Source organism: Eucyclogobius newberryi, unplaced genomic scaffold (assembly GCF_026437365.1).
Source record: "Eucyclogobius newberryi isolate DKJ021-1_F unplaced genomic scaffold, fEucNew1.0.hap1 SCAF_12, whole genome shotgun sequence".
Taxonomy (NCBI): Eukaryota; Metazoa; Chordata; class Actinopteri; order Gobiiformes; family Gobiidae; genus Eucyclogobius; species Eucyclogobius newberryi.
In genome coordinates, this window is record NW_027315746.1 from 38,268,412 (window position 1) to 38,281,448 (window position 13,037).

The 13,037-nt window shown below is 51.3% G+C and overlaps 1 protein-coding gene across 1 annotated transcript in view; it reads right to left on the minus strand.

Moving 5' to 3' along the window:
* Positions 1 to 12,724, minus strand: part of nol7 (nucleolar protein 7) — a 13,065-nt gene extending 341 nt beyond the window's left edge. Inside the window, exons 1-7 of the mRNA XM_072440449.1 lie at positions 12,504 to 12,724; positions 8,918 to 8,978; positions 7,455 to 7,507; positions 4,636 to 4,661; positions 4,530 to 4,572; positions 3,300 to 3,415; positions 1,998 to 2,075 (exon numbers count right to left, since the gene is read on the minus strand). Coding sequence (XP_072296550.1) covers positions 1,998 to 2,075; positions 3,300 to 3,415; positions 4,530 to 4,572; positions 4,636 to 4,661; positions 7,455 to 7,507; positions 8,918 to 8,978; positions 12,504 to 12,613 — 487 coding nt within the window. The 5' untranslated portion in view covers positions 12,614 to 12,724. The remainder of the gene's footprint in view (positions 1 to 1,997; positions 2,076 to 3,299; positions 3,416 to 4,529; positions 4,573 to 4,635; positions 4,662 to 7,454; positions 7,508 to 8,917; positions 8,979 to 12,503) is intronic.
* Positions 12,725 to 13,037: the final 313 nt, after the last annotated feature.

Genomic DNA, 13,037 nt, shown 5'->3' on the forward strand with positions numbered 1-13,037 from the left:
TGAGCGAGGGACAGACTGAGGGACATGTGAGCGAGGGACAGACTGAGGGACATGTGAGCGAGGGACAGACTGAGGGACATGTGAGCTAGGGACTGAAGCGAGGGACAGACTGAGGGACATGTGAGCTAGGGACATGTGAGCGACATGAGCGAGGGGGACATGAGCGAGGGGGACATGAGCGAGGGGGACATGAGCGTGGGACATGTGAGCGAGGGACAGAGCGAGAGACAGAGCGAGGGACATGTGAGCGAGGGACATGTGAGCGAGGGACAGAGCGAGAGACAGAGCGAGGGACATGTGAGCGAGGGACATGTGAGCGAGGGACAGAGCGAGAGACAGAGCGAGGGACATGTGAGCGAGGGACATGTGAGCGAGGGACAGAGCGAGAGACAGAGCGAGGGACATGTGAGCGAGGGACATGTGAGCGAGGGACAGAGCGAGAGACAGAGCGAGGGACAGACTAAAACCTATGTACAATAGGCTCCGCCCTTGAAAAGAGATGTTCAATGTGAGTGGGACTTTCCTGATTCAATAAAGGTGAACAGAAGACTACTACACGCTACACACTACACGCTACACACCTACATGCTACACACCTACACGCTACACACCTACACGCTACACACCTACACGCTACACTACACGCTACTACACTACACGCTACACTACTATACTACACTACTACACGCTACTACACTACTACACGTTACACTGCTACTACACGCTACACTATTACACGCTGCTACACTACTATACTACACGCTACACTACCACACTACTACACGCTACACTACTACATGCTACACTACTACACGCTACACTACTACACGCTACACTACTACACGCTACACTACTACACGCTACACTACTACACGCTACACGCTACACTACTACATGCTACACTACTACATGCTACACTACTACACGCTACACTACTACACGCTACACTACTACACGCTACACTACCACACTACTACACGCTACACTACTACATGCTACACTACTACACGCTACACTACCACACTACTACACGCTACACTACTACATGCTACACTACTACACGCTACACGCTACACTACTACACGCTACACTACTACACGCTACACTACTACACGCTTCACTACTACACGCTACACGCTTCACTAGTACACGCTTCACTACTACACTACACGCTACGCTACTACACGCTACGCTACTACACGCTACGCTACGCTACTACACGCTACGCTACGCTACTACACGCTACGCTACGCTACTACACGCTACACTACTACACGCTTCACTACTACACTACACTACTACACGCTACACTACTACACGCTACGCTACTACACTACTACACGCTACACACCTACACGCTACACACCTACACGCTACACACCTACACGCTACACACCTACACGCTACACACCTACACGCTACACGCTACACTACACACTACTACACTACACGCTACTACACTACACGCTACACTACTATACTACACTACTACACGCTACTACACTACTACACGCTACACTATTACACGCTGCTACACTACACGCTACACTACACTACTATACTACACGCTACACTACCACACTACTACACGCTACACTACTACATGCTACACTACTACACGCTACACTACTACACGCTACACTACTACACGCTTCACTACTACACTACTACACGCTTCACTACTACACGCTTCACTAGTACACGCTTCACTACTACACTACACGCTACGCTACTACACGCTACACTACTACACGCTACACTACTACACGCTACACGCTTCACTACTACACTACACTACTACACGCTACACTACTACACGCTACACTACTACACGCTACACTACTACACGCTACTACACTACACGCTACACTACACTACTACACGCTACACTACTACACGCTACACTACTACACGCTACACTACACTACTACACTACTACACGCTACACTACACGCTACACTACTACACGCTACTCGGGGCCCTCAGGTGTGACTTACCCCAGCTCTTCTTGATGAACTGTGCCGCAGCCCGTTTGTGTGGACCCTTCTTGTTCTGCAGCGACAGCAGCTGGTTGTCTGGGAAACACAGTCACACGGTCACTATAGTCACAGGGTCACTATAGTCACACGGTCACTATAGTCACACGGTCACTATAGTCACTCGGTCACTATAGTCACTCTGTCACTATAGTCACTCTGTCACTATAGTCACTCGGTCACTATAGTCACACGGTCACTATAGTCACAGGGTCACTATAGTCACAGGGTCACTATAGTCACAGGGTCACTTTAGTCACAGGGTCACTATAGTCACAGGGTCACTATAGTCACAGGGTCACTATAGTCACAGGGTCACTATAGTCACAGGGTCACTATAGTCACAGGGTCACTATAGTCACAGGGTCACTATAGTCACAGGGTCACTATAGTCACAGGGTCACTATAGTCACTCGGTCACTATAGTCACTATAGTCACACGGTCACTATAGTCACTATAGTCACACGGTCACTATAGTCACACGGTCACTATAGTCACACGGTCACTATAGTCACACGGTCACTATAGTCACACGGTCACTATAGTCACAGGGTCACTATAGTCACAGGGTCACTATAGTCACAGGGTCACTATAGTCACTCGGTCACTATAGTCACAGGGTCACTATAGTCACAGGGTCACTATAGTCACAGGGTCACTATAGTCACAGGGTCACTATAGTCACAGGGTCACTATAGTCACTATAGTCACTATAGTCACACGGTCACTATAGTCACACGGTCACTATAGTCACTATAGTCACACGGTCACTATAGTCACACGGTCACTATAGTCACACGGTCACTATAGTCACACGGTCACTATAGTCACACGGTCACTGGGTCACTATAGTCACAGGGTCACTATAGTCACAGGGTCACTATAGTCACAGGGTCACTATAGTCACTCGGTCACTATAGTCACTATAGTCACACGGTCACTATAGTCACACGGTCACTATAGTCACACGGTCACTATAGTCACACGGTCACTGGGTCACTATAGTCACTCGGTCACTATAGTCACACGGTCACTATAGTCACACGGTCACTATAGTCACACGGTCACTGGGTCACTATAGTCACACGGTCACTGGGTCACTATAGTCACACGGTCACTATAGTCACACGGTCACTGGGTCACTATAGTCACACGGTCACTATAGTCACACGGTCACTATAGTCACACGGTCACTATAGTCACTATAGTCACAATACAAGGTTGGAGACCCTGGTACGGTCAGTGAGCGGTCAGTCTCTCACTTGTGCTGCGCTGGCTCCCAGGTCCGTAGAGCCGTGATTGTAGAAAGTCTTGCGCCGCCTGCTGCTGAAAACACATGTGCTGCTTTGCTGTGGTCACGGTGTACGTGTCCCTCAGGCTGAAGCACATTCAACAACAGGGGTCAAAGGTTACACAGTCATAGCACAAATAGAGCTTATACTTATACATTCTGCTTAACTTAATCGGAGACATACGTTTAGAGTTCAGAACTTAAAAAGCATAAGTAGATCATTAGTTTGCAGTAAGTCTTGTTCAACTGATCTGACCCGGCTGAGAGTAGAAGCAGGTCATGGAGCTCCACAGGCGTGTGGGCGGGGCTGGGGGGTAAGTGAAAAGACTTTTTGGAGTTCTCAAAACTCAGTTACAGGACAAAACAAACTAATCATGAGGAAACCAGGATTAAAACCCCTTAAAGTTGATTTTGCATAAGGCTGAGCAGAACAATGTGTTTGCCGTAACCCGACCCACCCGGAAAAAAATATCAGCATTTTGTCTAAACGATCCCAACAACGCTGTGTTGAATAATTTTGTATCACTGGAACTCAGTGAAGCCTGACGCCTGGTGGTCACTGCGGGTCACATCAATCTCTCTCCAGAGTCCTCCAGAGTCCTCCGCTCTTCAGAGTCCTTCAAAGTCCTCCGCTCTTCAGAGTCCTCCGCTCTTCAGAGTCCTCCGCTCTTCAGAGTCCTCCGCTCTTCAGAGTCCTCCAGAGTCCTCTGCTCTCCAGAATCCTCCAGAGTCCTCTGCTCTCCAGAGTCCTCTGCTCTCCAGAATCCTCCAGAGTCCTCCAGAGTCCTCTGCTCTCCAGAGTCCTCCAGAGTCCTCCAGAGTCCTCTGCTCTCCAGAGTCCTCTGCTCTCCAGAGTCCTCTGCTCTCCAGAGTCCTCCGCTCTTCAGTTCTTATCTCAAGTGCAAAATTTTCAGGCAGACATTTTACGTTGAGATCCAGATCATCCTCGCTCATTTTGGGGGTTCTGAATGATCAGCTGAGACAGAGCCCCATCGTCACCCATCGTCACCCATCTTTATCCCACTCTAATCTGTCGTCATGGTTGAGTTCCTTTAAATGTTCTTGGAGACTAAACTAGAATAATCTTGACTGTTATCCTGGTTTAGCCTCGTTAGTTTAAAGAGGATTTAATGAGCCCCAAATAATAAGCCTCATGTCATTTTGTCTTCTCGTGGACACGGACACAGAGACTGATACTGACCTTCTTGAAGCAGACAGGATTTCTTCTTCTGGTTCTTCTGGATCTGAAAGTAAAATATGTCACATTGTTGTAAACACTTTTAGAATGTTTCATGTGAAGTATTTACCTTCATCTTCAAAGTCTTCCTTTCCCCTGAGGACACAGTTTTACACATGTTAGAACACAGGAAAGAAGAGCCAAAGTACTGCAGAGTACTGCAGAGTACCTCAGACTAAACTTATGTTTTTAAGTACAATAACTATACATTGGAATGTTATGTGTCCAATGTCTTTAATATCAGAATTCAGCAGATTCAGCCACTGAAGTATCACAAGTATCACCAGATCTCCATACGTGTACATCACTGTGTACATCATCGTGTACATCACTGTGTACATCATCGTGTACATCATCGTGTACATCACTGTGTACATCATCGTGTACATCACTGTGTACATCATCGTGTACATCATCGTGTACATCACTGTGTACATCATCGTGTACATCATCGTGTACATCACTGTGTACATCATCGTGTACATCACTGTGTACATCACTGTGTACATCATCGTGTACATCACCGTGTACATCACTGTGTACATCATCGTGTACATCACTGTGTACATCACCGTGTACATCACTGTGTACATCATCGTGTACATCATCGTGTACATCACTGTGTACATCATCGTGTACATCACTGTGTACATCATCGTGTACATCACTGTGTACATCACCGTATACATATCACCATGTCACCATATGTCACCATAAGCCATCCCTGGTCATCACTTTGAGCGGGTCAGATGTGGGCGGGGCTAATAACCATTTTGATACTAAAAGAAAATACTAATGTATCAAAACCAATTTTGATCCATGTTTAAAACAGACATTCTACACACAAAATACTAGTACCTTTTATGTTAGCATTAGTGCTCAAGATCATTCACATTTTCACTTTATTCTTATGGATATTGAACATGTGACTAGTTCAGAGCAGTTTCTCCTGGATGAGTCTCTGATGTTCATACGGCTCAAGTCTTTACACGTGGAACATTCTGACACTCTCCATTCAGCTTTGTTTTATGTAATATTGTACATTTACATTGAATACTAAAGTATTTACTGGGACCCATCGTCACCCATCGTCACTCATCGTCACTCATCGTCACTCATCGTCACCCATCGTCACCCATCGTCACCCATCGTCACCCATCGTCACCCATCGTCACCCATCGTCACCCATCGTCACTCATCGTCGCCCATCGTCGCCCATCGTCGCCCATCGTCGCCCATCGTCGCCCATCGTCGCCCATCGTCACTCATCGTCACTCATCGTCACTCATCGTCACCCATCGTCACCCATCGTCACCCATCGTCACCCATCGTCACTCATCGTCACCCATCGTCACTCATCGTCACCCATCGTCACTCATCGTCACCCATCGTCACCCATCGTCACCCATCGTCACTCATCGTCACCCATCGTCACTCATCGTCACCCATCGTCACCCATCGTCACCCATCGTCACTCATCGTCACCCATCGTCACTCATCGTCACCCATCGTCACCCATCGTCACCCATCGTCACTCATCGTCACCCATCGTCACTCATCGTCACCCATCGTCACCCATCGTCACCCATCGTCACCCATCGTCACCCATCGTCACTCATCGTCACCCATCGTCACTCATCGTCACTCATCCATCGTCACTCATCGTCACCCATCGTCACTCATCGTCACCCATCGTCACCCATCGTCACTCATCGTCACTCATCGTCACTCATCCATCGTCACTCATCGTCACTCATCGTCACCCATCGTCACCCATCGTCACCCATCGTCACTCATCGTCACTCATCGTCACCCATCGTCACCCATCGTCACCCATCGTCACCCATCGTCACTCATCGTCACCCATCGTCACTCATCGTCACCCATCATCACCCATCGTCACCCATCGTCACCCATCGTCACCCATCGTCACCCATCGTCACTCATCGTCACCCATCGTCACTCATCGTCACTCATCCATCGTCACTCATCGTCACCCATCGTCACTCATCGTCACTCATCCATCGTCACTCATCGTCACCCATCGTCACCCATCGTCACTCATCGTCACTCATCGTCACTCATCCATCGTCACTCATCGTCACTCATCGTCACCCATCGTCACCCATCGTCACTCATCGTCACTCATCGTCACTCATCCATCGTCACCCATCGTCACCCATCGTCACCCATTGTCACCCATCGTCACTCATCGTCACCCATCGTCACCCATCGTCACTCATCGTCACCCATCGTCACTCATCGTCACCCATCGTCACCCATCGTCACCCATCGTCACCCATCGTCACTCATCGTCACCCATCGTCACTCATCGTCACTCATCCATCGTCACTCATCGTCACCCATCGTCACTCATCGTCACCCATCGTTCTCCTGCTTTAAGGTTATTCCCCATGAAGTACTTTTAATACTCAGTGGGATATTTTCTCTGGTTCTATATTGCCTTATATCATGACATTTGATTTGATATTTGATTATGGGGGAAATCTTATAATCTAAACCGGAGGTGGGACATTATTTTCCTCCGAGGGCCATATTTGAATCCAGGCCTGTGGCGGAGGCCGGCTCGCCATCATTGGAGTGGAAAAAGAAAAAAAAAGAAAAATTAAATATCAAATAAAATATAACTTTTCTGTCAAATATCGGCTATTGAATCTATTATTTAATTCATTTCACGTCATATGTATTTAGGATACACGTGCAGACAGAAGCCTGAGGGCAAAAAAGATCCGGCCCGCGGGCCGTAGTTTGCCCACCCCTGATCTAAAGGATTGTTCAAATGACAGTCAGAATTCATAAATACCAATTACTATTAATCTGATCATTTCAAAGTGACAAAGTGTCGGAGGCATTTGGGGTTTGACTCACTGTGGAGCCGAGTCCATCTGGTCCAACACGTCTTTGGGGAGGAGCCGTCTTTTCTGTGACACAAACATGGTTAGAGTTCAGAAGAAGCTGCATCACATTCTCTCAAATGTCATACATTCATCAGAAAAAAAGTGTTTTTGATTCACAGCTTCCATTGTTAAACCAAAGCGCCTAAAAAAGCTCCGATCACTGTCAATCATCGTCAACAACAGCATGACACAATGTAGGAGGAGCCAGCGGGAGGAGCCGCCGGGTTGCTCCTCCCGCTCTTAAACTCACTCATGTCCAGGACGTGTTGTGTGTGTAAGACAAGTCATGGATACAAACAGCTCATCGCTCGCACGGTCGGGCCCCGTGGATGCGGAGTGGGCCCCGTGGGCGCGGAGCGGGCCCCGTGGGCGCGGAGATGCTTTTTTTAAGTACTTTTCGCGAGCGCCGGTGGCACGGTTTGTCCCACTGCCATCCTTCAATCTCAGCCCAGAGAGAACACTGGTCATATTCGTGTTTTGGTATGCAACTTATCAAGCCTGAGCCTGAGTGTCCGGAAGTACTTAAGTACTTCCGGAAGGTTGAATGGACGATTTTTTTGGCCCAAATCTGAGTGTTATTTCCTCGTGGCGTGGACGGCCGATTTGTCCTGCAACGTGTCAATCATAAAACGCACCTACCGTTCACCTGTAGCCGCGTGTGGCTCGTCCCACGAGAGCAGCACGTTTCCGCGTGTCTAAGCGCATTGATCTATCATAATATAGTTCCCTCAGTGACGGGACAAAATTAAGACGGAGAAAGACAGTTCGAGCTGACTCAGAAGAAGACGGAAATCTACGGGAGACGAGAGATGATGTGATCCATTGCTCTAATAAACAAACACACGTGTGTTGTATCAGTCCACACGGGGGAGTGGCATGCGCACGGGGGAGTGGCATGCGCACGGGGGAGTGGCATGCGCACGGGGGAGTGGCATGCGCACGGGGGAGTGGCATGCGCACGGGGGAGTGGCATGCGCACGGGGGAGTGGCATGCGCACGGGGGAGTGGCATGCGCACGGGGGAGTGGCATGCGCACGGGGGAGTGGCATGCGCACGGGGGAGTGGCATGCGCACGGGGGAGTGGCATGCGCACGGGGGAGTGGCATGCGCACGGGGGAGTGGCATGAGCACGGGGGAGTGGCATGAGCACGGGGGAGTGGCATGTGCACGGGGGAGTGGCATGTGCACGGGGGAGTGGCATGTGCACGGGGGAGTGGCATGTGCACGGGGGAGTGGCATGTGCACGGGGGAGTGGCATGTGCACGGGGGAGTGGCATGTGCACGGGGGAGTGGCATGTGCACGGGGGAGTGGCTTGTTCCACCCGAGTTCTCAAATCGCCGAAAAATCGTCCATTGCGCCTTTTAGTACTTAAGTGTACAGGCTCGAAATCTGTCTTCCCCGAGTAGAAATACTGGGCCTCCAGGTGAACTCACCTTCTGCTCCTGGAACAGCTCCTGTCTCCTGCGGCGCTTCTGCTTCAGCTGCTCCTTCTCCCTGAAACACACAACACACTTTCACTTTTAACTTTCACTGAGGACAACAATTCACATGGACCGGCCTCCTGCTGGTGCCAGAGTCAGGACTAAACATGGACCGGCCTCCTGCTGGTGCCAGAGTCAGGACTAAACATGGACCGGCCTCCTGCTGGTTCCAGAGTCAGGACTAAACATGGACCGGCCTCCTGCTGGTGCCAGAGTCAGGACTAAACATGGACCGGCCTCCTGCTGGTGCCAGAGTCAGGACTAAACATGGACCGGCCTCCTGCTGGTGCCAGAGTCAGGACTAAACATGGACCGGCCTCCTGCTGGTGCCAGAGTCAGGACTAAACATGGACCGGCCTCCTGCTGGTGCCAGAGTCAGGACTAAACATGGACCGGCCTCCTGCTGGTGCCAGAGTCAGGACTAAACATGGACCGGCCTCCTGCTGGTGCCAGAGTCAGGACTAAACATGGACCGGCCTCCTGCTGGTGCCAGAGTCAGGACTAAACATGGACCGGCCTCCTGCTGGTGCCAGAGTCAGGACTAAACATGGACCGGCCTCCTGCTGGTGCCAGAGTCAGGACTAAACATGGACCGGCCTCCTGCTGGTGCCAGAGTCAGGACTAAACATGGACCGGCCTCCTGCTGGTGCCAGAGTCAGGACTAAACATGGACCGGCCTCCTGCTGGTGCCAGAGTCAGGACTAAACATGGACCGGCCTCCTGTTGGTGCCAGAGTCAGGACTAAACATGGACCAGCCTCCTGCTGGTGCCAGAGTCAGGACTAAACATGGACCGGCCTCCTGTTGGTGCCAGAGTCAGGACTAAACATGGACCAGCCTCCTGCTGGTGCCAGAGTCAGGACTAAACATGGACTGGCCTCCTGCTGGTGCCAGAGTCAGGACTAAACATGGACTGGCCTCCTGCTGGTGCCAGAGTCAGGACTAAACATGGACTGGCCTCCTGCTGGTGCTAGAGTTAGGACTAAACATGGACCGGCCTCCTGCTGGTGCTAGAGTTAGGACTAAACATGGACTGGCCTCCTGCTGGTGCCAGTCAGGACTAAACATGGACTGGCCTCCTGCTGGTTCCAGAGTCAGGACTAAACATGGACCGGCCTCCTGTTGGTGCCAGAGTCAGGACTAAACATGGACCAGCCTCCTGCTGGTGCCAGAGTCAGGACTAAACATGGACCGGCCTCCTGCTGGTGCCAGAGTCAGGACTAAACATGGACCGGCCTCCTGCTGGTGCCAGAGTCAGGACTAAACATGGACCGGCCTCCTGCTGGTGCCAGAGTCAGGACTGGCCTCCTGCTGGTGCCAGTCAGGACTAAACATGGACTGGCCTCCTGCTGGTGCCAGAGTCAGGACTAAACATGGACTGGCCTCCTGTTGGTCCCAGAGTCAGGACTAAACATGGACCGGCCTCCTGCTGGTGCCAGAGTCAGGACTAAACATGGACTGGCCTCCTGCTGGTGCCAGAGTCAGGACTAAACATGGACTGGCCTCCTGTTGGTGCCAGAGTCAGGACTAAACATGGACCAGCCTCCTGCTGGTGCCAGAGTCAGGACTAAACATGGACTGGCCTCCTGCTGGTGCCAGAGTCAGGACTAAACATGGACCAGCCTCCTGCTGGTGCCAGAGTCAGGACTAAACATGGACCGGCCTCCTGCTGGTGCCAGAGTCAGGACTAAACATGGACCGGCCTCCTGCTGGTGCCAGAGTCAGGACTAAACATGGACTGGCCTCCTGTTGGTGCCAGAGTCAGGACTAAACATGGACCGGCCTCCTGCTGGTGCCAGAGTCAGGACTAAACATGGACTGGCCTCCTGCTGGTGCCAGAGTCAGGACTAAACATGGACCAGCCTCCTGCTGGTGCCAGAGTCAGGACTAAACATGGACCGGCCTCCTGTTGGTGCCAGAGTCAGGACTAAACATGGACCAGCCTCCTGCTGGTGCCAGAGTCAGGACTAAACATGGACTGGCCTCCTGCTGGTGCCAGAGTCAGGACTAAACATGGACCAGCCTCCTGCTGGTGCCAGAGTCAGGACTAAACATGGACTGGCCTCCTGCTGGTGCCAGAGTCAGGACTAAACATGGACCGGCCTCCTGCTGGTGCTAGAGTTAGGACTAAACATGGACTGGCCTCCTGCTGGTGCCAGTCAGGACTAAACATGGACTGGCCTCCTGCTGGTTCCAGAGTCAGGACTAAACATGGACCGGCCTCCTGTTGGTGCCAGAGTCAGGACTAAACATGGACCAGCCTCCTGCTGGTGCCAGAGTCAGGACTAAACATGGACCGGCCTCCTGCTGGTGCCAGAGTCAGGACTAAACATGGACCGGCCTCCTGCTGGTGCCAGAGTCAGGACTAAACATGGACCGGCCTCCTGCTGGTGCCAGAGTCAGGACTGGCCTCCTGCTGGTGCCAGTCAGGACTAAACATGGACTGGCCTCCTGCTGGTGCCAGAGTCAGGACTAAACATGGACTGGCCTCCTGTTGGTCCCAGAGTCAGGACTAAACATGGACCGGCCTCCTGCTGGTGCCAGAGTCAGGACTAAACATGGACTGGCCTCCTGCTGGTGCCAGAGTCAGGACTAAACATGGACTGGCCTCCTGTTGGTGCCAGAGTCAGGACTAAACATGGACCAGCCTCCTGCTGGTGCCAGAGTCAGGACTAAACATGGACTGGCCTCCTGCTGGTGCCAGAGTCAGGACTAAACATGGACCAGCCTCCTGCTGGTGCCAGAGTCAGGACTAAACATGGACCGGCCTCCTGCTGGTGCCAGAGTCAGGACTAAACATGGACCGGCCTCCTGCTGGTGCCAGAGTCAGGACTAAACATGGACTGGCCTCCTGTTGGTGCCAGAGTCAGGACTAAACATGGACCGGCCTCCTGCTGGTACCAGAGTCAGGACTAAACATGGACTGGCCTCCTGCTGGTGCCAGAGTCAGGACTAAACATGGACTGGCCTCCTGTTGGTGCCAGAGTCAGGACTAAACATGGACCGGCCTCCTGCTGGTGCCAGAGTCAGGACTAAACATGGACCGGCCTCCTGCTGGTGCCAGAGTCAGGACTAAACATGGACTGGCCTCCTGCTGGTGCCAGAGTCAGGACTAAACATGGACTGGCCTCCTGCTGGTGCCAGAGTCAGGACTAAACATGGACTGGCCTCCTGTTGGTGCCAGAGTCAGGACTAAACATGGACTGGCCTCCTGCTGGTGCCAGAGTCAGGACTAAACATGGACTGGCCTCCTGTTGGTGCCAGAGTCAGGACTAAACATGGACTGGCCTCCTGTTGGTGCCAGAGTCAGGACTAAACATGGACTGGCCTCCTGTTGGTGCTGACTGTTGTTTGAAGCACTTTGAATTGTCTTGTGTATGAAATGTGCTCTACAAATAAACTTGCCATTTAATATGCTCTAAAATGGTTTACGGAATGTACAAAAAGTGACCAAATGCTCGATGAATCAAAGACTAGAGTCGATAGATTAATCGTAGAGTCGATAGAGTCGATGGCGGCTCCGTGGGGCCCCTGCTCACCTCTTCGCCGTCTCCAGGGCGCTCTTGACGCGGCGCAGAGCCTCGTCTCTCGCCGATGCAAATGTCATTTCTTCCGGCGCTTCATCGTCCGATATTGTATCGCCCTCCATGGTCCGTGTGGTCCGTGTGGTCCGTGTGGTCCGTGTGGTCCGTGTGGTCAGTGTGGTCAGTTCCGGTCAGAAGAGAGCGTTACAGAGCCACGAGCTGCCTCGGCTTGAACACGTGAACACGACCACGTGACGCGAGTCTTCTTCTTCTTGGAGTATATTCCGGCAGCACTGCGCTGGTGCTGCCCCCTCTGGTCAGTACTGGTCATTTCACTGTATATTACTGCTGCGTCCATTAAACTCAAATTGTAAACATTGTTTTAGACAAACAACAGTAAGTTCTTTATATCTTGCCTTTCCTCACTATATTTTGGACAAGATGATAAGACATGTTCTACAGTTTTAACTGCCACACTGACACAAACCAGTTTGATATTTACCTAAGATTTTAGATTTTACATCTTCATGTGGAAACACTTCACTCCCA